The sequence below is a fragment of the Coregonus clupeaformis genome, chromosome 2 (genome assembly GCF_020615455.1).
Source record: "Coregonus clupeaformis isolate EN_2021a chromosome 2, ASM2061545v1, whole genome shotgun sequence".
In the NCBI taxonomy this organism is placed as follows: domain Eukaryota; kingdom Metazoa; phylum Chordata; class Actinopteri; order Salmoniformes; family Salmonidae; genus Coregonus; species Coregonus clupeaformis.
In genome coordinates this window covers 4,579,653-4,602,985 of record NC_059193.1, presented here as the reverse complement: position 1 = coordinate 4,602,985, position 23,333 = coordinate 4,579,653, and the positions used below count along the sequence as shown (strand labels likewise).

At 44.4% G+C, this 23,333-nt stretch overlaps 1 protein-coding gene across 1 annotated transcript in view; it reads right to left on the bottom strand.

Moving 5' to 3' along the window:
• Nucleotides 1–1,318: 1,318 nt before the first annotated feature.
• Nucleotides 1,319–23,333, bottom strand: part of LOC121585588 (SRC kinase signaling inhibitor 1) — a 52,018-nt gene continuing 30,003 nt past the window's right edge. The window contains exons 5-19 of the mRNA XM_041901914.2: nucleotides 20,032–20,161; nucleotides 19,556–19,727; nucleotides 13,960–14,888; nucleotides 13,737–13,826; nucleotides 13,165–13,205; nucleotides 11,532–11,692; nucleotides 10,950–11,125; nucleotides 10,635–10,765; nucleotides 9,932–10,079; nucleotides 9,335–9,659; nucleotides 8,794–9,109; nucleotides 4,409–4,545; nucleotides 4,103–4,258; nucleotides 3,765–3,881; nucleotides 1,319–2,916 (exon numbers count right to left, since the gene is read on the bottom strand). Coding sequence (XP_041757848.2) covers nucleotides 2,758–2,916; nucleotides 3,765–3,881; nucleotides 4,103–4,258; nucleotides 4,409–4,545; nucleotides 8,794–9,109; nucleotides 9,335–9,659; nucleotides 9,932–10,079; nucleotides 10,635–10,765; nucleotides 10,950–11,125; nucleotides 11,532–11,692; nucleotides 13,165–13,205; nucleotides 13,737–13,826; nucleotides 13,960–14,888; nucleotides 19,556–19,727; nucleotides 20,032–20,161 — 3,188 coding nt within the window. The 3' untranslated portion in view covers nucleotides 1,319–2,757. The remainder of the gene's footprint in view (nucleotides 2,917–3,764; nucleotides 3,882–4,102; nucleotides 4,259–4,408; nucleotides 4,546–8,793; nucleotides 9,110–9,334; nucleotides 9,660–9,931; nucleotides 10,080–10,634; nucleotides 10,766–10,949; nucleotides 11,126–11,531; nucleotides 11,693–13,164; nucleotides 13,206–13,736; nucleotides 13,827–13,959; nucleotides 14,889–19,555; nucleotides 19,728–20,031; nucleotides 20,162–23,333) is intronic.

The following is a 23,333-nucleotide window of genomic DNA, read 5'->3' as shown; positions in this document are numbered from 1 at the left end:
GTGTGGAGTGCATGTCCACACAATGTCCTCAGGCACTGGACTAAGATATCAAATAGTAGAATGCCAACTAAGCCTTTTTTTAAAATCAGATAACCCCTAGGCATTCATATGTTGTGCACACACAAACTTCACTTTTGTTGATGTTAACAATTTTTCAGCTTGTGCACATTTTCCCCTCAGGATAAAATAAAGGGGAAAAAACAAGGTTACTCTGTGGTACAGTCTTGGTTAAATCCTATTGGTTCAAAATGACCTCATTGGTTCATGTCTGAAGCAGTCTTGTATTGTTGAAATAATTAACCTAACATGATGCATTACAGTACACAAAATAGCCTACCCATGGGGTTTTATTTTACCCACACTGTACATACAGGTCACATAGATGCATGTATGTCCAATATATTCAACTGACTCCAACACATTCATTCATAATATTTGCATATGTTAAACATATAGTTTAAATTCAACAGGTCTTTTGTTTGTTTGATCACAGACAGTTTACTACATTTTACTGACCCAGTTGCCTAGATATATATTACTGTATTTACTGTATGCTACAAACATCATACATTGAACTAAATGTCAGGTCAGACATTTAATAAAATACATCAGCACCATGAGAGGACTCAGTCTTGCAATGAGCGTAATCTGCACAAAAACATTTGCACAGTGTAATGACCCTAATAAATGTCATCCGCAGACTCAGAGGGCGTATCTGACATCATGACAAAAGGGAGATGGGGAAGGAAGGTACACTAGGAGGCATACACAATCTCACACGATTGAGTGATTTCCAGCAAACAGCATAAATAGCAGCCTGGTCTCATAGACTAGATTGAAATGAGTAAATATAAATCAGGGACCCTCAAATTAGTATGATATGTTACGTTTGGTATGGTTACATAAGACAGAAGGTTACTTAAGGCAAAAACGAAAGGAGGGTGGTTGGTCGGGGTGGATGGGTGGGCGTATAACGCGAATGTCTAGCAATCCAAAGGCTGCGTGTTCGAATTTCATCACGGACAACTTTAGCATTTTAGCTAATTAGCAACTTTGCAACAACTTAGCATGTTAGCTAACGCTTCCCCTAACCCTAACCGTAACCACAATTCGTAACATATCATACGAAATGGATGATGGACATCCACAAATGAATACATACCAACTTTTTAGATTTGCACTTTTTGTATTGCTAGATATTACTGCACTGTTGGAGCTAGGAAAATAAGCATTTTGCTACATCCACAATAACGTCTGCTAAATATGTTTATGCGACCAATCAAATTTGATTTGATTTGATTTACCATACGAAACGTAACATATCATACTAAATGGAGTGTCTTGGGTTTATGTACAGAATAATACAAAATGCTCTGAGACCAGGTTGGAAATAGACATGAATACTAATGCTTGGGGTGTATTTCTCCAGTGTCAAATAGAGGTTGACATTTTAGCCATGTGCTAACTACTGTATTCGCTAATGGGAATTGTTGTGAAGTGCACTGACCTATCTGGGAAGTCATCTTCTGCACTTGTATGATACTTTTGTGTTTTTACACATATTGCAAGTGGTTTCTGACTCCTATCCCCTTCACCCCAAGGAGTGAGGTATGGTTTGTGTTTTGGCGCAAACCTTGTGCTTTACCAAAATGGATGTGGTTACAGCTTTGGTGGTGGATGAGATGAATTTGCCCCACACAAGGTAAAAACCTTTAAGATCTGATCAAAGATGCATGTAGAAGTGCATCAATCCAGCCATCCTAAGCAAGTTGAACCATGGCAATATTTTGGGGGCGTTTTTCAGTCCAAAGGGTAGTCTTTTTAACTCCAATAACCCGTGAATAGACCCCCTAAGCCTAAAGAGTACCACATGGGTCCTGTTTCTTAGAGTTCAAATGAAGTGGCCTCTATTTTAGTTGGCTAATGGAGTGTGGATTATCCCCGTTAGGGTAATGCAAGGATTGGGTTGACTGGCTCAGGACAGGTCCTAGCTGGGACGGAGTGGCTTTCTGTGTTATCTCTACCTGACTTTGAGAGCTGCCAGAAGGTCCTTTGAGAGGGACAGTTTGGGCTAAGGTGGGACAGGGCCACTCAGATCAGCCTACTAAGTTGGAGTGCCTGCTGAACCAGGTAAGACTGCTGCTTCAGAGAGGAGGGAGGAGGACTTCAGTCTTATTTGCTCCAGAGAAACGTTGGAGGTGTGCTGCACAAGGGCAAATATTCTGAGAATTATTACTTTTCCATCTCCTGACCCTCTCGCTTTTGGACAGTGGTTTTAAATGACTCAGCTGGAGACAGAATGATTTAGTGATTTGAGGAAAGGAAGCAGAGTCAAAGAACAGTGGTACTGTAGGATCATAATCTACTTGGTTAAAAGTCAGTGGTCCGACATTGAGATGTAAAACTATTTTGTGGCATAATCAAGGAGTGCAGTTTAGGTGTCACTTAGCTTATTAAGTGCACAATACCTCCACTACCTTACCCTCCTCAGAAACATCAATGCCAGCCAATGGGAAAGAGTACGCTCTGTACACAATCCATTTTGGATCCAACCACAGCTCAAAGTCAAATAATGTAACAACCAACATTGGTGATTTCCGATGAGCCCAACCCTTTTCTCGTCACCTTATTGTCCACTGATAACATATTGTATCCCAGTATAGTAGTTGCCCAGACAGCTGTGAGAGGGGGCAGTTGTCAATGTCATAGGCCACCAGAGCTGTTCTGAAGAGGGCTACTCCTCTGAGGAGGGGCATTCTAGAAGTGGAATACCTGCTGCTGGCCCTGGATCTTGGGGAAGTCCTCTCTCTGCTTCCTGGTCTTGGGCCTCTCCAGGCTGCCTTGCTGGAGGTGCTTCAGTCTAGCCGCTACAGTTGACTGGGGTCCCTTGGATGCCCCTGGTGAGTTGCTCGCATTCTACAGAAGGACAAAGAGCATGAAGAAGGTTATGGTCAAATCTGAGATGACATTTTGGCTAGAGCCCTAAGCAGTGACCAATATAGGAAATAGGATGCCATTTTGGGTGCAGAGAGTCTCACTGGAGCTGATCAGTTTTGCCATGTAAGGGTTTGGGTTTTGAAAGTTGGTCCAAATCCAGCAGATCAATTTCTGTCAGTAGTGCGGAGCTGTTCACCTGAAACCGGCTGTACCACCGCTGTTTTGACAGCTTCCCTAGTGAGCTGAGTCTTGTTTTGATCTGGGAGCGATAAAACAAGACCTTCGACAGAGATAAATGTGTCATTTGAGCAGCAAGAGAGTTCTGACACTTGCCTTAGTCTGTCAGCTAAACCTTGAATTTAAATACATGATTCCACATTAACACAATCCATGCAGTACGCATGTAATTCCAATATGCACCCCAGAAACCAGGACTGTCAGTTAGTTTGTTAGAGAATTAGAGCACAGCTTATTTAGAATACTGAATGCAGATTAGAATGTAGAATGCAGTCAGTGGAATTAGCGAGGGGGGAGTCATTAGCGAAGTTAGACAGGGGAGTTAGATTGAATGGAATTAGACAGTAGATGTTTGGTGGTCGAATAAGACAAGAGAAGCACTATGACGTGTTTTCAGCCCAGAGAACTTCTGCATCAAGCAGAATTAGAGGAGAATCTCCATGATCAACAGGCATGTTAGTGGCCCTCTAAGAAACAAGTGCAGTGGAACAGCAGTGACTGAAAGAGGGGGAGAGGACAGGAGACAGAGTTAGAAGTAGGGCCGCAGACACTGCAAAACGAGAGAGCATTTTGGGGGGCTTAAGGTTTACCTTTATTCCCAGGGAGCCTGAGGTGCAAGGAAGGGTACGGGCTGCAGGGGTGGGCCTCGGTAGCGTGCTGGGCAGTGAGTGGGGAGGGGACACTTTGACAGTGGTTCGCTGAAATATCTGTCAGGTGGTGTGTGGTGGGTGGTGAGGGGTGTCGTGTGGGAGAGTGTCGCAGAGACAATGTTATCACATTGCTAAGGCACACCGAACATCGACTGCAACGAACAAAATACATACCGTATGTCATATTCTCATACATTTTGTATGCAGCTACTCAATGTATACAATTTTGCACCAGTGTAACACATTGTAAATTGCATTAAGAAAAAACAGACTCCTACCTCTAGTTCAGCAATTATCCTCTCTTCGTCATCCTCATCTTTAATCGCTGAGGCGGCGATGACGGGGGGAGTGGAGGCGGGGCGGTGGGTTTCAGACGGTGTCCTTCTCAGCTTGACCAGAGTCTTCAGCGCCTCTCCGTCGTCTGGCTCCAGCTTCTTATAAAAACAAAACAGGGTTGGCAACATGTCTATGTGACAGATCTTTATAACATCCATACATCCAAATAGCCTATCTTCAAAAAATATTAATGTGTACTTTCGTACTTTGCAGGTATTTCTTTCTCAGCCATCTCTCTCTTACTGTACCTTCTTGGTGGTGACGATCACTTCTCCATTGCGATTGGTGGTGAGCCCATGGGCTGATGGGAAGCTGCGGCGAGGAGGGGGTGGAGGCGGAGACTTAGAGGGTTTCTCAGCACGATACCTGGTAACGGTCAGCTCCGCTAAAACATACAATGATATCATATCTTTATAGGACAGCTCAGTCATAACTAAAACACAAATATTGAAGGTCTGATTTCATTATTACTGAAACAGGATACAAGTGGGAAATATAAAGATCCTGTCCATTTTAAAAATGGGGTTACACTTCAGTGTTGTGATGCAAAAATGCTAGCAAAATGTATAGCACATAGAATAAAAAAGGTATTGTCGGACATTATTCATTCTAATCAGACAGGTTTTTTACATGGACGATACATTGGAGATAATATAAGGCAAGTATTGGAAACAATAGAACACTATGAAAAATCTGGGAAACCAGGCCTGCTATTCATAGCTGACTTTGAAAAGGATTTTGATAAAGTACGACTGGAGTTTATATATAAATGCCTGGAGCATTTCAATTTTGGAGAATCTCTTATAAAATGGATTAAAATCATGTATAGTAACCCTAAGTGTAAAATAGTAAATAATGGCTATTTCTCATAAAGTTTTAAACTGTCAAGAGGAGTAAAACAAGTTTGTCCACTATCGGCATATCTATTTATTATGGCCATCGAAATGTTAGCTATTAAAATCAGATCCAACAATAAATCAAGGGATTATAAATCCAGGGTTTAAAAACAAAGGTGTCATTGTATGCTGATGATTCATGTTTTATTTTAAATCCACAACTTGAATCCCTCCACAGCCTCATAGAGGATCTAGATACATTTTCTAACCTCTCTGTATTAGAACCAAATTATGATAAATATACTATATTACATATTGGATCACAAAAAAATACAATTGTTACATTCCCGTGTAGTTTACCAATAAAATGGTCTGATGGTGATGTGGATATACTCAGAATACATATCCCAAAAGAAATAAATGATCTCACTCCAATACATTTTAATAGAAAGTTAGCAAAAGTAGATAAGATCTTGCTACCATGGAAAGGTAAATACCTGTCTATTTGTGTTAAAATCACCCTGATAAACTCTTTAGTATTATCAGAGTTTACCTATTTGCTTATGGTCTTGCCTACGTCTAGCAAACAGTTTTTTAAATTATATTAGGAAAAAATATTCCATTTGATTTGGAACGGCAAGACATACAAAATGAAACGGGCCTATTTATATAATGAATATGAATTCGGAGGACAGAAATGATTAAATATTAAAGCATTAGACCTATCACTAAAAGCTTCGGTCATACAAAAGTTATACTTGGGCTGCCGAGTGGCGCAGTGGTCTAAGGCACTGCATCTCAGTGCTTGAGGCGTCACTACAGACCCCCTGGCTCGATTCCAGGCCGTATCACAACCGGCCGTGATTGGGAGTCCCATAGGGCAGCGCACAGTTGGCCCAGCGTCGTCCGGGTTTGGCCGGTATAGGCCATCCTTGTAAATAAGAATTTGTTCTTAACTGACTTGCCTAGTTAAATAAAGGTAAAATAAAAAAATACTTAAATCCGAACTGGTTCTCTAGCAAATTAGTAAGATTGTCTCACCCCATGTTCAAGAATGGTTCAGTCTTCGTAAATTATACCATAGGTAGAACTGGTGTAGTTATGTTGCACATGCAGCTAACAAAAACATATGGAAATGTCTGCTCTACCCAAAATTACAAACCACTAATTGCAGCATTACCGCAAAAATGGAAGAGGAAAGTGGAAGGGGGAAAAAGTAAGGAACTTGTCTGTCGGCCCTGCATTAAAGACCATAATTGGTTAAAGAAAATTGTGATAAATAAAAAAGTATACCAGTTTCATTTAAGGACCAAAAAATTTACAGCTGTCCCATATAGATTGCAAAATAGTTAGGAATAGATTTTTGATGTACCGTTTCCATGGCAAATGGTTTATGAACTGATACGCAATGCGACGCCGGATTCGAAACTTTAAATTATTATACAAAATTATTGCAACCAATAGAATGTTCTTTATATGGGGGATACAATCTTCCCAGCTCTGCAGATTTTGCTGCGAAGAAACAGAATCATTAGATGATTTGTTTTGGTACTGTCCATTTGTAGCTTGTTTTTGGTTACAGGTCCAGGAATGGCTGAAGGATTGCAATATTTACCTGAAGCTAACCCTGCAGATAGCACTACTGGGTGATCTGAAAAGTCATAGTCAATCGATCAATAATATAAAAATACTTTTAGCGAAAATGTTTTTTTTTTCAATTTACAATCTGTAGAAACAATGAGAATAGAATGGTTCAGAACTTTTGTGAAACATCACACTACAGTTGAGAAATATATGGCAAGTAGAAATTCAATATGGATGGTGTTAAAAGATAGATGGGAGGAGCTAAATGGAGCTGAAGGTTGGGACTAATAACAACTAACAACAACAAAATAACTAATGTAAAACATACTGTGTCCATAATAAGTATATAGGTTGAGAACTTTTGTGAAAAAGAGCACAGTTTGGGGGATATGGCATATAGAGGCAAACCGGATGGACATCATGAAAATGATCAGGAGTAAAAACAAACAAAATATAATTATTGTAAAATTGACTGTGTCCATAAAATATATTTAGTATGTATAAGCTGAAAGTAGAGGCCTAGGCGTTGTTGTTCACTAGTTTACTCCAATTAGGGGAGGGTAGGTGGGGTTGGAAAGTAATAAAGGAAAATACATTTTTAAAAAGGATATGAAATAAAAATTTGTATCATTTGATTTACACAACATGCCTACCACTTTGAAGATGCAAAATATTTTTTTTTGTGAAACAAAGAAGAAATAAGACAAAAAAACAGAAAACTTGAGCGTGCATAACTATTCAACCCCCCAAAGTCAATACTTTGTAGAGCCACCTTTTGCAGCAATTACAGCTGCAAGTCTCCTGGGGTATGTCTCTATAAGCTTGGCACATCTAGCCACTGGGATTTTTGCCCATTCTTCAAGGCAAAACTGCTCCAGCTCCTTCAAGTTGGATGGGTTCCGCTGGTGTACAGCAATTTTTAAGTCATACTACAGATTCTCAATTGGATTGAAGTCTGGGCTTTGAATAGGCCATTCCAAGACTTTTAAATGTTTCCCCTTAAACCACTCGAGTGTTGCATTAGCAGTACGCTTAGGGTCATTGTCCTGCTGGAAGGTGAACCTCCGTCCCAGTCTCAAATCTCTGGAAGACTGAAACAGGTTTCCCTCAAGAATTTCCCTGTATTTACCGCCATCCATCATTCCTTCAATTCTGACCAGTTTCCCAGTCCCTGCCGATGAAAAACATCCCCACAGCATGATGCTGCCACCACCATGCTTCACTGTCACTGTGGGGATGGTGTTCTTGGGGTGATGAGAGGTGTTGGGTTTGCGCCAGACATAGCGTTTTCCTTGATGGCCAAAAAGATCAATTTTAGTCTCATCTGACCAGAGTACCTTCTTCCATATGTTTGGAGAGTCTCCCATATGCCTTTTGGTGAACACCAAACGTGTTTGCTTATTTTTTTCTTTAAGCAATGGCTTTTTTCTGGCCACTCTTCCATAAAGCCCAGCTCTGTGGAGTGTACGGCTTAAAGTGGTCCTATGGACAGATACTCCAATCTCCGCTGTGGAGCTTTGCAGCTCCTTCAGGGTTATCTTTGGTCTCTTTGTTGCCTCTGATTAATGCCCTCCTTGCAGGGTCCATGAGTTTTGGTGTGCAGCCCTCTTTTGGCAGGTTTGTTGTGGTGCCATATTCGTTCAATTTTTAAATAATGGATTTAATGGTGCTCTGTGGGATGTTCAAAGTTTCTGATATTTTTTTATAACCCAACCCTGATCTGTACTTCTCCACAACTTTGTCCCTGACCTGTTTGGAGAGCTCTTTGGTCTTCATAGTGCCGCTTGTTTGGTGGTGCCCCTTGCTTAGTGGTGTTGCAGACTCGGGGGCCTTTCAGAACAGGTGTATATATACTGAGATCATGTGACACTTAGATTGCACACAGGTGGACTTTATTTAACTAATTATGTGACTTCTGAAGGTAATTGGTTGCACCAGATCTTATTTAGGGGCTTCATAGCAAAGGGGGTGAATACATATGCACACATCCCTTTTCTGTTATTTATTTTGTATAATTTTTTGAAATAAGTTTTTTTTTTAATTTCACTTCACCAATTTGGACTATTTTGTGTATGTCCATTGCATGAAATCCAAATAAAAATCAATTTAAATTACAGGTTGTAATGCAACAAAACAGGAAACACGCCAAGGGGGATGAATACTTTTGCAAGGCACTGTATATATTAGAACGTGGATGTGGTATTCAGTCTCACCAGATCCGCGACGTGAGCCCCCCTCCAGCTTCTGGCCAGTGACCTGGACCTTGTTGGGCTGGTGCTCAGTACTGGAACTAGTGGTGGTGCTAGTGGTGGTGGAGGTGGTGGTGGAGGTAGTGATGGGGGTGGTGAACTGAGGTTTGGGGTGGGGTTTGGGGGGCACAGCAGGCTTATTGATCTGCCTGGCAGCGAAGTCCAGGTCTGGGATGGCCTTCATCAGCTCAGCCTGGGTCTCCTCCAGCAGACGGTTGATGTCCTGGGCACTGAACTGGGTCAGACTAGCCCGCTTCTCCTCCCAATCCCGCTCTGCAGCCTATACAACCACACATATTTGTCAACCCAAATACTGTATATTGGAAATATATTGCGGAAATGTACATGGATATACTATGGATGATAGGGGAAATTTGTAAAACGTATATATTTCCAGGGAAATGTTCACACTGGTAAATGTACAGATTCCCCAGTAAAAGTGTACATTTAGCATTGTGAGGGGGATTATATAGAATGTAAAAAATACAGGAGGGGTTTTCCGTACCAGTCTGACCTCCGCAGACACTGATTTGCCAGCACCGCGGCGGCTTGGCAGCTCGTCCAGGACCCGGCTTCTGTAGCTGGCCATAGGGTGGGGGTCCTGCTCAGGACCCGAAGCGTCTGGGTCACTGCCTGATACGGGCATCCAGTTGGCAAGGCTGGCACTGCCATCCAGGTCATTGAGGTTGAGCGGTGGACTGGTCAGTATGTCGAGGTCCGAGCTCTTTCCTGTGTGCTCAGTTCGCTTGGCTGACTGGCTGGAGATGTCATTCTGGCCCTTCCACAGGCCCTCGGTCACTTTTCTGTACGTACAGGTGGCATACAATACACTAACAACACACACAGCAGTATCAGGGCCCTATTGCATCTATCCTGGTGACCAGGTTTCTGGGATCAGTCAAAGAAACATATTTTTCATCTGCTGCAAAAAGTTTTAGATATGAACATGCTTTCATGTTGTATTGAAAGAGTATAATTTTTGCTTATCTTGAAAACCAAGTCACCAGTTGAATGGGGCCCTCGTAACAACAGGTTATAACAATTGAACAACAACGTAACAACACGGTTTATATAGCGTATATTGTGTTGTGTTCAACCATACCTGCGTAGTGTGGTCAGTGTATCGGTCATGTTGTTACAGCGTTTCAACAGTGCGTCCAGTCTGTGTGGCTCCTCCTTCAGGAACTTCACAGCCTCCACTTCCACCCTCAACACCACGCGCATCTTACTCTGCAGACTGGGGAACTGGTCTGGAGGGAGGGAGGGAGGGAGGGAGGGAGGGAGGGAGGGAGGGAGGGAGGGAGGGAGGGAGGGAGGGAGGGAGGGAGGGAGGGAGGAGCATAATTAAATTAATGAGAGAGGGAAAGAGGATATATCCATGCTTGTTTGTAAAACAGTCATGCAGTGTCTGTGTCTCCTGTCATGCTCTCTGCCAGGGCTTGCTGTACTCTCTGCCCCCTGTGGTTCAGCTACTGCGTGGAGAAATGATTTCAGGGTAATTTAGGTACACAAAAGGCTCGTATCACATTAGTTGTTAAACAAGCATCTCGTTCTACTGTGTGGTTTTTAGCTATGATGCTACACGTGACAACATCTGCATGTTCTAGCACATCTTTCTTAATAAGACTCTCCTATTAGGGACATTCACCTGCCTAATCACTGTCACTATTTTGTCCTTGTTGCAATTATCTATGAAGGTAATTATATGAGGGGTTAATTTTATTCCATCCAAACATAGCAGACTTTCACACAGCTAATGGCCTCATTGTTGTATCTTCCTGTATCGTTATCCGCTATATGCTTACTCTTGAGCTCTGTGAGGGTCTCTCCCAAAGACCTTAGCTCCATGCTCTTCTGCTCCACTTCCTGCTCTGTCACCAGGCCGTGGTTGACTGATGAGTTCCTCTGGAGTTCTTCTACTGACTTCTCCAGATCGCTGTGGACACCAAAAAATGACATCAGTCTAGCATAACAACAAAGTGTCCACCAAGTATGCAGGCACTGCATGGTTCCAGCTCAACACACATTCAGCTTTTTTCTATCTGAACAGTTTGCACTATTTCTTCATTCACACTGACCCTATCTTGAGTTAGAGACCCTGACTTAAAGGCTAAACTCACTGCAGCTGCTGGATGAGCAGCTCTTCCTGGTTGAGGTACTTGAGTCTCTCCTCCTCCACTAGGAGGCGCTGCCTCTGCAAAGGGTCCTCCTGGGTCCGCATGGCATCCAGCATCATAAGGCTCAGCTCTGACTCAGTCTGCCTCAGCAGGGACTGCACTGAGTCCTGGTTCTCCAACTGGGAGGGGAGACATGGACAGACCCAAATACATGTTATTGGGACACACACACACTTAGACAATACGTCAAACAAGCATAAGTCAAACAAGCACAACGTCAAGTCTACACACACAAAGCTCTGACTAAGGCCTCAAGGCTGATATGTAAAGCTTAATAAAGAGCAGTGATACTAGCAAGAGCAGTGATTGATACATAAACACATGTAAAAACAAACAGTGCCTTGAGGAATGTGTGTGTGTGTGTGTGTGTGTGTGTGTGTGTGTGTGTGTGTGTGTGTGTGTGTGTGTGTGTGTGTGTGTGTGTGTGTGTGTGTGTGTGTGTGTGTGTGTGTGTGCGTGTGTGCGTGTGTGTGTGTGTGTGTGTGTGTGTGTGTGGTGTGTGTGTGTGTGTTCTCTGGTGCTGACCTGGATGTTGCGCAGCTGGGACAGTTGTTTGCGCAGCTCGCTGGTGTTCTGCTGCAGGCCATGAAGGTGGATCTGCATCTGTAGCCGCGACACCGTCAGTGGCTGGGAGGACCCTGTGGGTGGGGGCGGCATCAGGGCCAATGGCGCCGACGGCGTCAGAGCTGGCCAATCAGAAAGTAGGATTAGGGTCTCATGACTGTGCATTCTACTGTCACTGTAGCCAATTATACCATCCATCGTAAAGTGGGGAGGGACTACAGGATTGTACACAGGTGTAAAGATGATTGACAGAATGGGGAAGGTTTTTAGGACACACAGAGCCATATCCAAAGCTGTATTTCTTTACATACATTTAAATTCCAGGGGCAACAACAGAGCATCCACAACAAGCCCGAGCGAGCAAGTCTTTGATGCTTGGGGTTAAAATGACACAAGGGTTCATTGAAATGACAATGAACAGATAGCTTTGTTATACGGCATTTTCTCAGGCACATTTTCTCATGCATAACAAAATAAAGGGACTGGTTTGGTAAGACTACCAAACTCACAAACTTGGAGTTCACCTGAACTACAAAATCACTTATTGCTCTACATTGAAAACAATTAAAGTGCTTTGAAAATAGTCCAAATAGTCCATTAGCACTGATCACTTTCCAGGCAAAGAAACTTAAAATTGGTTTTGTAATTTAGGTGAACTATTCTTTCAGAGGAGATGGTTAAAACACAAGGTCATACAGAATGTTACAATTTGAACAGAAGACCAGATGTACTGCAGTATACCGCTCAACTGACTTCCTAGAAGACTTCTTACCTGTACTGGGAGACAGAGAAATTGGAGCTTGGCACAACTAATTGTAGAAGAACACCTTATTTTCGGGGAGGGCATGTGACAGTTACAGTGTATTTCTAAGTTCATTGTCTAACTAAAAGCTGGCCTTCTAATACCTGTCTGGAGTGGGCGTAGATAAAGAGGTAAATGGCCTATTTTTATCTGACAACACAAAATCACCTTTCACACAGACGACTTCCTGCAATTAACCATATTTTTTGCAGGTCTGTGTGAATGGTATCAGGAGTATAAATAAATCTTGATCTACCCAAAGAACCAAATAACAAGACAAGCACAATAATATTCCAGCATGAACAGTATGGATTGGGAAACATATTCTGAGCCCAGTCCTGAATCCAGACACTGAATGCAGACATAACGAACAAGAGAATCAAAACAGAATCCTCACAAAACTCAAAGTACATCAAACGGGAGACACCAACTGTAAGGGAAGCCGTCTGTCATTGAGACACACAGCGATAAGAGGATGAGGACTTTGGACAAGAAGATACCTTTCTTGTTTTTTAACCGTCCAGCTAAAATAAGGCACAAGAAGCATGGCACCCATTACTAACATAAGCAAATACACACTTGATGGTTCTTCAAGCACATCGGTCACACATGAGCAGTACACATACGGTAAGCAGTTCAGCTACAGAACATTTACAATGCTATGCAATGGATCATGTTCTTTATTTTGCAATGCTGTGCAATCCTAACCCTTACTCTTTATATTGCCAAGTCAATGGGACACAGTGAAAGTGAATGTATATTTGTTTTCAGGTATCCCTGATTGATACTTACTGTCTGTCCCAGAGCAGTCACTGGCCGTCTCAATCTTGTCCCTGGAAAAGACAAAATAGCTTTAGGTCCCCACTCTGTGTGTACTGTATGTACTGAATGTGTGTGTGCGTGTGTGTATGTATGTATGTGTATGTGTGTGCACATGCCTGTGTGTGTGAAACGGACATCAGTGTGCTGCTAACAGTATATCTTCCTCCACTGTCCCTGTCCCCATACCAGGCTTTAACCATTGATCCTCTGCTTCGCAACAACACGACAGCCCTCCTTGCCAACATACCAACCGTTTGAGCTGTTGAAAAATATCTAATTCGATAGCTCCATCGGCGACATTTTAAGCTAGCTGTGGAGTGAGCTTACGGTACATTCTTAACTCCGTTACACTCACCCCTTCTAAACTCACTACACAGCAAGTGTGACCCGGCCGTTGAGCTGAGCCCAACTGCCAATCCAGGTCACGGCACCAGTGAAACGGACATCAGTGTGCTGCTAACAGTTTAGCTTCCTCCACTGTCCCCACCGTTACATGTGCGCCTGTGTGTGTTTGTGCGTGCATGCTTGCGTGTGTGTCTTACGGGCTGTCGGCCTCTGGTCCCCTGGTCAGAACAGTCTGCAGTAGACCAGTCAGACTGGCTATCTGTTTCTCCATGGCCTCCATACGCCCCCTTAGCAATGACACACATAGGGTATGAGTCAGTTTAAATACACACAAAATACCCATCACAGACACACAAAACATACATACATACACACACACACACAAACACACACCACACACACAGACACACACACTCTTACCTGGTCTCTGTCTCGTTGCCTGGTAGAGGGGAACTGAAACCTGGTGCTGAACTGAAACCACTGCCCTCCCCTCCAGGTCCAGCCATTAAACACAGCTGATCAGACCCCAACCCTGACCCTTGACCCCTAGCTTTGGGACTCTCCCCAAACACGCAGGAGGACACCGAGTCCCTCCGCAGAGTCTGCCTCCCAGGGGAGTCCCGGCCGGGCATGGTGCCCGAATACAAGTCCCTCATGGACGCGGCGTAGGCTGCATCATTATACAGTGGGCCTCCAGGCCTGTAGAGGATGCCACTGTCCATCAGCTCTCCCTGCAGAGCCGCCGCCGAGTAGGAAGTGAGGGAGCGCACGGAGCCAGGTCCCAACCCTCCTCCGCCCCCTCCACCTCCACCTCCTCCACGCCGGTAGAGAGAGCCGTAGGCGTCCCCTCTTGGGGGTAGAGGGGAGTGGGGGCCGGCCAGGCTGAGGCGGCCTCCTTCCTGGCCCAGGGAATAGGGGTCGGCATAGATCCCCCCTGCATCACCCCGCCGGAGCACCATGCTCCTGGAGCCGATGCCGTGGACCTCCTCATCGGGCTTCACATCCCTACGCTCCAGGATTGCACTGGGGGAGAAGCCTGCCTGGGCATGGTGCTGTAGCTGTGGCTGGTGTTGCTGGGGCTGGTGGTGGAGCTGCTGGGGGTGATGCTGGTGGTGGGCTGCACTCTGACCCCCTGGCGAGGTGTGGTGGGGGTGGGGGAGGGAGTGGGTTTGGGGATGATGCTGAGGGTGAGGTTGCCCAGCGTAAGAGGATGGGCGGCCCCCACTGTAGAGGAGACGGACGCGGGATGGCGAGCCGGAGGGGGCAGAGGCAGAGGAGGCGGGTGCGGGGGCGTTGCTGAGGCGACGGTTGGTTGGGGAATCCTGCTGGGGCATGTACACCATATCCCTCTGTCATCAGAGGAAGAGAGGAAGGATAGAAATAAACGGCAACATTCAAGATAGAATAGAGTGGAATAGAAGAGAAGAGAATAGAGCAGAATAGAGCAGAAGTAGAACAAAACAACGTAGAATACAATAGAATATAACAGGTTAAGGTACAACAGAATAGAGTACAATAGAGCAGATACCATACCATACAACATCACAGGTGATTCAAAAGACTGCACATCAAAGACCGGCCTCATGGGCTTTTCACACACGACAGTGTCTAGGGTTTATCGAGAATGGTGCGACAAACAAAAGACATCCAGTCATATATATATGGAATAATGTAGTAACCAAAAAAGTGTTAAACAAATCAAAATATATTTGAGATTTGAGATTCTTCAAATTGCCAGCCTTTGCCTTGATGACAGCTTTGCACACTCTTGGCATTCTCTTAACCAGCTTCATGAGGTAGTCACCTGGATTGCATTTCAATTAACAGGGGTGCCTTCTTAAAAGTTAATTTGTGGAATTTCTTTCCTTCTTAATGCGTTTGAGCCAATCAGTTGTGTTGTGACAAAGTAGGTGGGGTATACAGAAGATAGCCCTATTTGGTAAAAGTCCAACTCCATATTATAGCAAGAACAGCTCAAATTAGCAAAGAGAAACGACAGTCCATCAGTACTTTAAGACATGAAGGTCAGTCAATACGGAACATTTCAAGAACTTTGAAAGTTTCTTCAAGTGCAGTCACAAAAACCATAAAGCGCTATGATGAAACTGGCTCTCATGAGGACCGCCACAGGTATGGAAGACCCAGAGTTACCTCTGCTGCAGAGGATACGTTCATTAGAGTTACCAGCCTCAGAAATTGTAGCCCAAATAAATTATTCACAGAGCAAGTAACAGACACATCTCAACATCAACTGTTCAGAGGAGACTGCTTGAATCAGGCCTTCGTGGTCGAATTGCTGCAAAGAAACCACTACTAAAGGACACCAATAAGAAGAAGAGACTTGCTTGGGCCAAGAAACACGAGCAATGGACATTAGACCGGTGGAAATGTGTCCTTTGGTCTGGAGTCCAAATTGTAGATTTTTTTGAGACGCAGTGTAGGTGAACGGATGATCTCTGCATGTGTAGTTCCCACCGTGATGGTGTGGGGGTGCTTTGCTGGTGACACTGTCTGTGATTTATTTAGAATTCAAGGCACACTTAACCAGCATGGCTACCACAGCATTCTGCAGAGATACGCCATCCCTTCTGATTTGGGCTTAGTGGGACTATCATTTGTTATTCAACAGAACAATGACCCAACACACCTCCAGGCTTTGTAAGGGCTATTTTTCCAAGAAGGAGAGTGGTGGAGTGCTGCATCAGGATACCTGCCATATAATATTTGTATAATATACCTGCCCAAAATACACTCAGTGGCCAGTTTATTAGGTACACCACCGCATTCAGGAAAATGGTTCACTCCTACAGACAGCGAGTCACGTGGCCGTGGCTTGCTATATAAAGCAGGCAGACAGGCATCGAGGCATTCAGTTATTGTTCGATTGAACGTTAGAATGGGCAAAACCTGAGTGACATAAGTGACTTTGAGCGTGGTATGATCGTCGGTGCCAGGCGTGCCGGTTCCAGTATCTCAGAAACAACTGGCCTCCTGGGCTTTCACGCACGACAGTGTATAGGGTTTATCGAGAATGATGCGACAAACAAAATAACCCAGTCAGCGGCAGTCCTGTGGGCAAAAACAGCTAGTTGAGGAGCGCTCGAAGGAGAATGTCAAGAATCGTGCAAGTTAACAGGAGGGCCACAAACAGGCAAATAACGGCGCAGTACAACAGTGGTGTGCAGAACGGCATCTCAGAACGCACAACTCGTCGGTCCTTGTCATGGTCCTGCTTTGCAGCAGACGACCCTACATGGTTCCACTATTATCAGCTAAAAACAAGAAGAATCGGCTCCAGTGGGCATGCGATCACCAACACTGGACAATTGAGGAGTGGAAAAACATTGCCTGGTCCGACGAATCTCGGTTCTTGTTGAGTCATGCTGATGGCAGAGTCAGGATATGGTGTAAGCAGCATGAGTCCATGGCCCCGTCCTGCCTGGTGTCAACGGTACAGGCTGGTGGCTGTGGTGTAATGGTGTGGGGAATGTTTTCATGGCACACATTAGGTTACTTGATACCAATTGAGAAACGTTTCCATGCCCCGAAGAATTCAGGCTGTTCTGGAGGCAAAGTGGGGTCTGACCTAGTACTAGATGGGTGTACCTAATAAACTGGCAACTGAGTGTATATACCTACTGTACAATAACCTCACCGACAATACAGCCCCCAATGGACTCTACACACACACTGGAGTAATGACTGGAGCGCCTTCATCTCCACCATCTCCATCCTGTATCTTAGCAACTGCCTCTATATCTACAGGGAAATAATCCCACTAGATGTGAGTGACTAGACAGGGGCCCACCACCACCACATCTCACACTAGATTCCCAAGCCCCACTGTCACACAGAATGTCCCTTATAGATCACAGCAGATCACATTGTCGCTGTATCTCCCCCCCACTACTCTAACCTGTCACCTCATAGCCAATCAATCTCCACTAAGCCCTGTCGTCCATCCATTTGTCCTTCCATCCTCCCTGTCTCAGTGCAGTGCTACTCAGTGGTCCCAGTCATCGTTTACAGTCTGTAATCAGATAGTCATCTCTGCTCGGCTGGCTCATGTCCAGCCCCCTTTACTCACCTCTGTACCGTAGCTCCTATCTCTCAGATTCCTCCTATCCTCCAGCACATAAAACCCAAGTTAAACCAAGTTGCTTGATAAAGCCATCAAACGCAAAGGAGAATTCAGAGCTGAGTGGAGGGGAAATTCGGAGCTGAGTTGTGGTGAGCTGTATTGTGCGCAACGGTTGTTGCAAAGTAAAGCTTGGGGGAGATCGGAGAGTTGACCTCCAAAACGCACTGGGCAGCTGCAATTCACACACATACACACACGGACAGACACACACAAATACACATACAGACACACAGACAGACACACAAACACACACACACACACACACACAGACACACAGACACACATACACAAACACAAACACACACACACACTTGCACAGACAGATGCACATGCACTAGGGCCCCCTAGGGTGGTGATTGACATGAGTGGAAGTGGCAGAAGTGTCAAAATCTCTCTTTCTCTCCCCTCTCTTCCCCCCTCTCACATTCTCACTTTCTATCGCCTTCTTTTCTCCTTCTTTTCTGCTTATCTCTGTCTAGAGTGACACAACGCCAGTTCTATACTGCGTATGCCAACATTTCCCAATCTACTGTATTTGAGTTGTCGTCCGACTAAGCCTAAAGCAAATCAAATCAAATCAAACGTTATTGGTCACATGCGCCGAATGCAACAGGTGTAGACTTTACAGTGAAACGCTTACTTACGGGCCCATTCCCAGTTAAAAAGTAAGACAAATCATATCAAATTTGCTAAATAAAAAAGGAAATAGTAACACAATAAAAACAATAACGAGGCAATATACAAGGATTACCAGTACTGCGTCACTGTGTAGTGGTACCAGCTGGTTGTGAGTGTGTGGGTGGAGTCTAGTGAGTGTGCATAGAGCCAGTCAAGGGAGTCGGTGCAAAACAATTAAGATCAATAAATAAATAATAAAAGGGGGTCAATGTAAATTGTCTGGTTAGCCATTTGATTAACTGTTCAGCAGTCTTAGAAGAAGCTGTTCAGGTGCCTTTTGGTCACAGACTTGGCGCTCCGGTACCGCTTGCCATGCGGTAGCAGAGAGAACAGTCCATGACTTGGGTGGTTGGAGTCTTTGAACATTTTTAGGGCCATCTACTCTGACACTGTCTGTTATAGAGGTCCAGGATGGCAGGGAGTTCAGCCCAGTGATGTACTGGACCCTACGCACTACCCTCTGTAGCGCCTTGCGGTCAGAGGCCAAGCAGTTGCCATACCGAGCGGTGATGCAGCCAATCAAGATGCTCTCAACGGTGCAGCTGTATAGCTTTGTGAGGATCTGAGGGCCCATGCCAAATCTTTTCAACCTCCTGAGGTGGAAGAGGCGTTGTCGTACCCTCTTCACGACTGCGTTGGTGTGTTTGGACCATGATAGGTCCTTAGTGATGTGGACACCGAGGAACTTGAAGCTCTCAAACCGCACTTTGTAGTGTCTCATTAAATACACAAAGCCATGTCTCTAGCCGACCCACCATTTGAGAACAACTGTGTATGTACAACATTACACAACATTATCAGTCAGCAAACATACTTTTTTTGCCTTGGAGGGAAACAGATTGGCATGGATTCAAAAACAGCAACAGTGGTGCTACTGTTGTACTAGCATATTACTCAGTCATGCAGACTCATTTAATAGAGACTGGCTGAGTTTAATTTGTGCTCCAGTAGGTTACATAATGACTACTCTTTTTTTCCATTTGTAAACAAAATACTATCAATGTCAGAACAGCATGACTAGCTACAAATATAATGGTATTTAGGGCGAAGAAGTAATTGGCTCAGTATTTGCACTCAATTCTGTAGAGAGCTTGTTGAGGTCCTTGTAACCCTTTAGTGACCACCACTCCTGATGGCGAGCAACGCCCACACATACAGATGGACAGACAGACACAAATATCCCCCTTCTACACTCACCCGGAGGTCTCCGTTAGCCAGGTGTGGGTTGTGGTGTCCGGGGTAGGTGCCGTAGACCGGCTCCTTGCAGTAGATCTTGATGACACAGCGGTCCTGGACGTCTCGTGGGTCCTCCAGCTCATAGAAGACGTTACGGGCCTCATCCTTGATCAGCAGGGCCGTGCTGGGGCACCTGAACATGGGCATTGACACCTGAGCATTTTGTCCTCTACATTACCTTTGGTTTACAATTTAACAGGCCACTTATTCTTATTACTTTGGTAATTACATAATACAATTTTTTGTTTTTGTTTCAATTCATAGGATGCATCTTATTAGCTAATGAATCTGATATTATCTTAGCTAAAGTAATATTTTTGTTGTTGTAAAGTAAGTTGTTATATTGATGACTGTTTATGACACCTGCTATGCCATTGTTATGACAGTGTTATGTAGCCTTTATAACAGAGCATTCTAGTAAAGTGTGATAAAGCCACCTGAGCATTGCCATGGTGAGCCTCTGGGGGAACATGTGGACGATGAGGGCCCTCAGGGTCTCCAGGCTGGTCAGCTCATGGGTCAGGTGCACCCGCCTCGTCTCCTCCCCCAGCTGGAGGAAGAGAATGCCTGAGGGGGAGGATGAAGGGAGGCAGGGGGAGAGGAGAGGAGAGGAGAGGAGAGGAGAGGAGAGGAGAGTGTCATTTGACTGTAATGAATCAACAAACACATGCACATACTGCACAGTCAGGTCCAACATGTCCTTGTACTGGGTATAGTTCATGATGCCGTTGACTTTAACAAGGGCCACAGGACCAGTGGCAGCAAAATAACCCCATAACATCAAAGATCCACCACCATATTTTACAGTTTGTATGGGGTTCTTTTCTGCATATGCATCTTTCTTTCAAAGCAAAACCCATGGCATGTGCATGGCCATCTGACCATAGCACCTATTTCAATCCAAGTGCCAATGCCGTTTACCAAACTCTAGGCGTTTACATTTGTTGGATGACATGAAAACAGAGCTCTTTGGCCACACACACCTGTTGAAAACATATATGCATATTGTGACGTCACGAGAGGCTACACAGCTTTCAGCGGGATTGCTCAAGTAGTGCAAGGAGACAAGGTTCAAACAAAACAAGGATTTTATTATAGGTCTTGGGAAATTAACGAAAATATAACAAAATTCTGTTCTCTTGTGGCTCTTTAAGGGTTAACAGTTCAGGGATGTCTCTTCCACATCCAAAGTCATAATTCTCACTCGCTCAGATAACTTTTCTCCAGCCTTACTGTAGTCCACGTTGCAGCTAGTGGCCAACCCAGCAAAAAGTCCTTCCAAATGTCTCTCACGTATTTCCACAGGTGCATATATCCAAAGGTGAGTATTTCCCAAAGGTAAGTATCTCCAAATCCTTATATTCCTCATGGAAGTGGACGTGCAGCACTCTTGTCCTCCAGAGAGCCCAGGTTGGAGACTGTCTCTTCCCTTCCCAAACCTTCAGCTCATCAGCTCCTCATTTGTTTCAGCTGCGTGGGAAGATTGGCCATAGAGGGGTGGAGTTCCCGACCATACCAGCAGATGGAGCCATAGCTGTCTGGGTTTGCAGCCACCTCAGGGGGATGTAACGTCCCTCCAGGACACAGCCTCTCGTGACATCACAATATGTAGAAATTAATCACATACAGTGCATTCGGAAAGTATTCAGACCCCTTCACCTTTTCCACATTCTGTTAAGTTACAGCTTATTCTAAAATGGATTAATACTTTTTTTCCCTCATCGATCTACACACCATACCCAATAATGACAAAGCAAAAACAGGTTTTTAGAAATGTTAGCAAATTTATAAAATAAAAAAAACTGAAATACCTTATTTACATTTGTATTCAGACCCTTTGCTATGAGACTAGAAATTGAGCTCAGGTGCATCCTGTTTCCATTGATCATCCTTGAGATGTTTCTACAACTTGATTGGAGTCCACCTGTGGTACATTCAATTGATTGGACATGATTTGGAAAGGCACACACCTGTCCATATAAGGTCCCACAGTTGAAGGTGCATGTCAGAGCAAAAACCAAGCCATGAGGTCAAAGGAATTGTCCGTAGAGCTCAGAGACAGGATTGTGTCAAGGCAAAGATCTGGGGAAGGGTACCAAAACATTTCTGCAGCATTGAAGGTCCCCAAGAACACAGTGGCCTCCATCATTCTTAAATGGAAGAAGTTTGGAACCACCAAGACTCTTCCTAGAGCTGGCCACCCGGCCAAACTGAGCAATCGGGTGAGAAGGGCCTTGGTCAGGGAGGTGACTAATAACCCGATGGTCACTCTGACAGAGCTCCAAACTTCCTCTGTGGAGATGGGAGAACATTCCAGAAGGACAACCATCTCTGCAGCATTCCACCAATCAGGCCTTTATGGTAGAGTGGCAGACAGAAGGCAGTCATCAGAAAAAGGCTAATGACAGCCCGCATGGAGTTTGCCAAAAGGATTCTCTGGTCTGATGAAACCAAGATTGAACTCTTTGGCCTGAATGCCAGGCGACACGTCTGGAGGAAACCAGGCACCGCTCATCACCTGGCTAATACCATCCCTACGGTGAAGCATGTTGGTGGCAGCATCATGCTGTGGCAATGTTTTTCAGCAGCAGGGACTGGGAAACAAGTCAGGATTGAGGGAAAGATGAATGGAGCAAAGTACAGAGAGATCCTTGATGAAAACTTGCTCCAGAGCGCTCAGGACCTCAGACTGGGGCGAAGGTTCACCTTCCAACAAGACAACAAACCCAAGCACACAGCCAAGACAATGCAGGAGTGGCTTCGGGACAAATCTCTGAATGTCCTTGAGTGGCCCAGCCAGAGCCCGGACATGAACCCGATCGAACATCTCTGGAGAGACCTGAAAATAGCTGTGCAGCGATGCTCCCCATCCAACCTGACAGAGCTTAAGAGGATCTGCAGAGAAGAATGGAAGAAACTCCCCAAATATAGCTGTGCCAAGCTTGTACCCAAGAAGACTGGAGGCTGTAATCACTGCCAAAGGTGTGTCAACAAAATACTGAGTAAAGGGTCTGAATACTTATGTAAATCTGATATTTCAGTTTTTTGTTTTTAATAAATGTGCTAACATTTCTAAAAACCTGTTTTTGCTTTGTCATTATGGGGTATTATTTGTTGATTGATGAGGGAAAAAACTATTTAATCAATTTAGAATAAGGCTGTAATGTCACAAAATGTGGAAAAAGTGAAGGGGTCTGAATAATTTCCGAATGCACTGTACCTACATGTACTGTAAAATATTGTGGTGGATATTTGATCTTATGGGGCTATTTTGCTTCCACTGGTCATGGTGCCCTTGTTAAGATCAATGGCATGATGAACTTTACTCAGTACCAGGACATTTTAGACCAAAACCTGGTTGCCTCTGCTAGGAGGCTGAAACTTCGCCGCAAGTGGATCTTCCAGCAAGACAATAACCCCAAGCACACATCAAATCCACAAATAAATGGTTAATTGAACACAAAATCAACATTTTGCAATGGCCAGCTCAGTCTCCGGAATTGAATCCCATTGAAAACCTGTGGTTTGAATTGAAGAGGGCAATCCATAAGCACAGAAGAAGGATATCAAGGCTCTGGAAAGATTCTGTATGGATGAATGGTCTAAGATCCCTCCCAATGTGTTCTCCAATCACATAATTTTTTGGGGGAAACGGCTCAGTGCCATTATCGTCACAAAGTGAGGTATTGAAAGGTAGTGAAAACAGGGGTGACAATACATTTTACCCTTATCTTTTTGA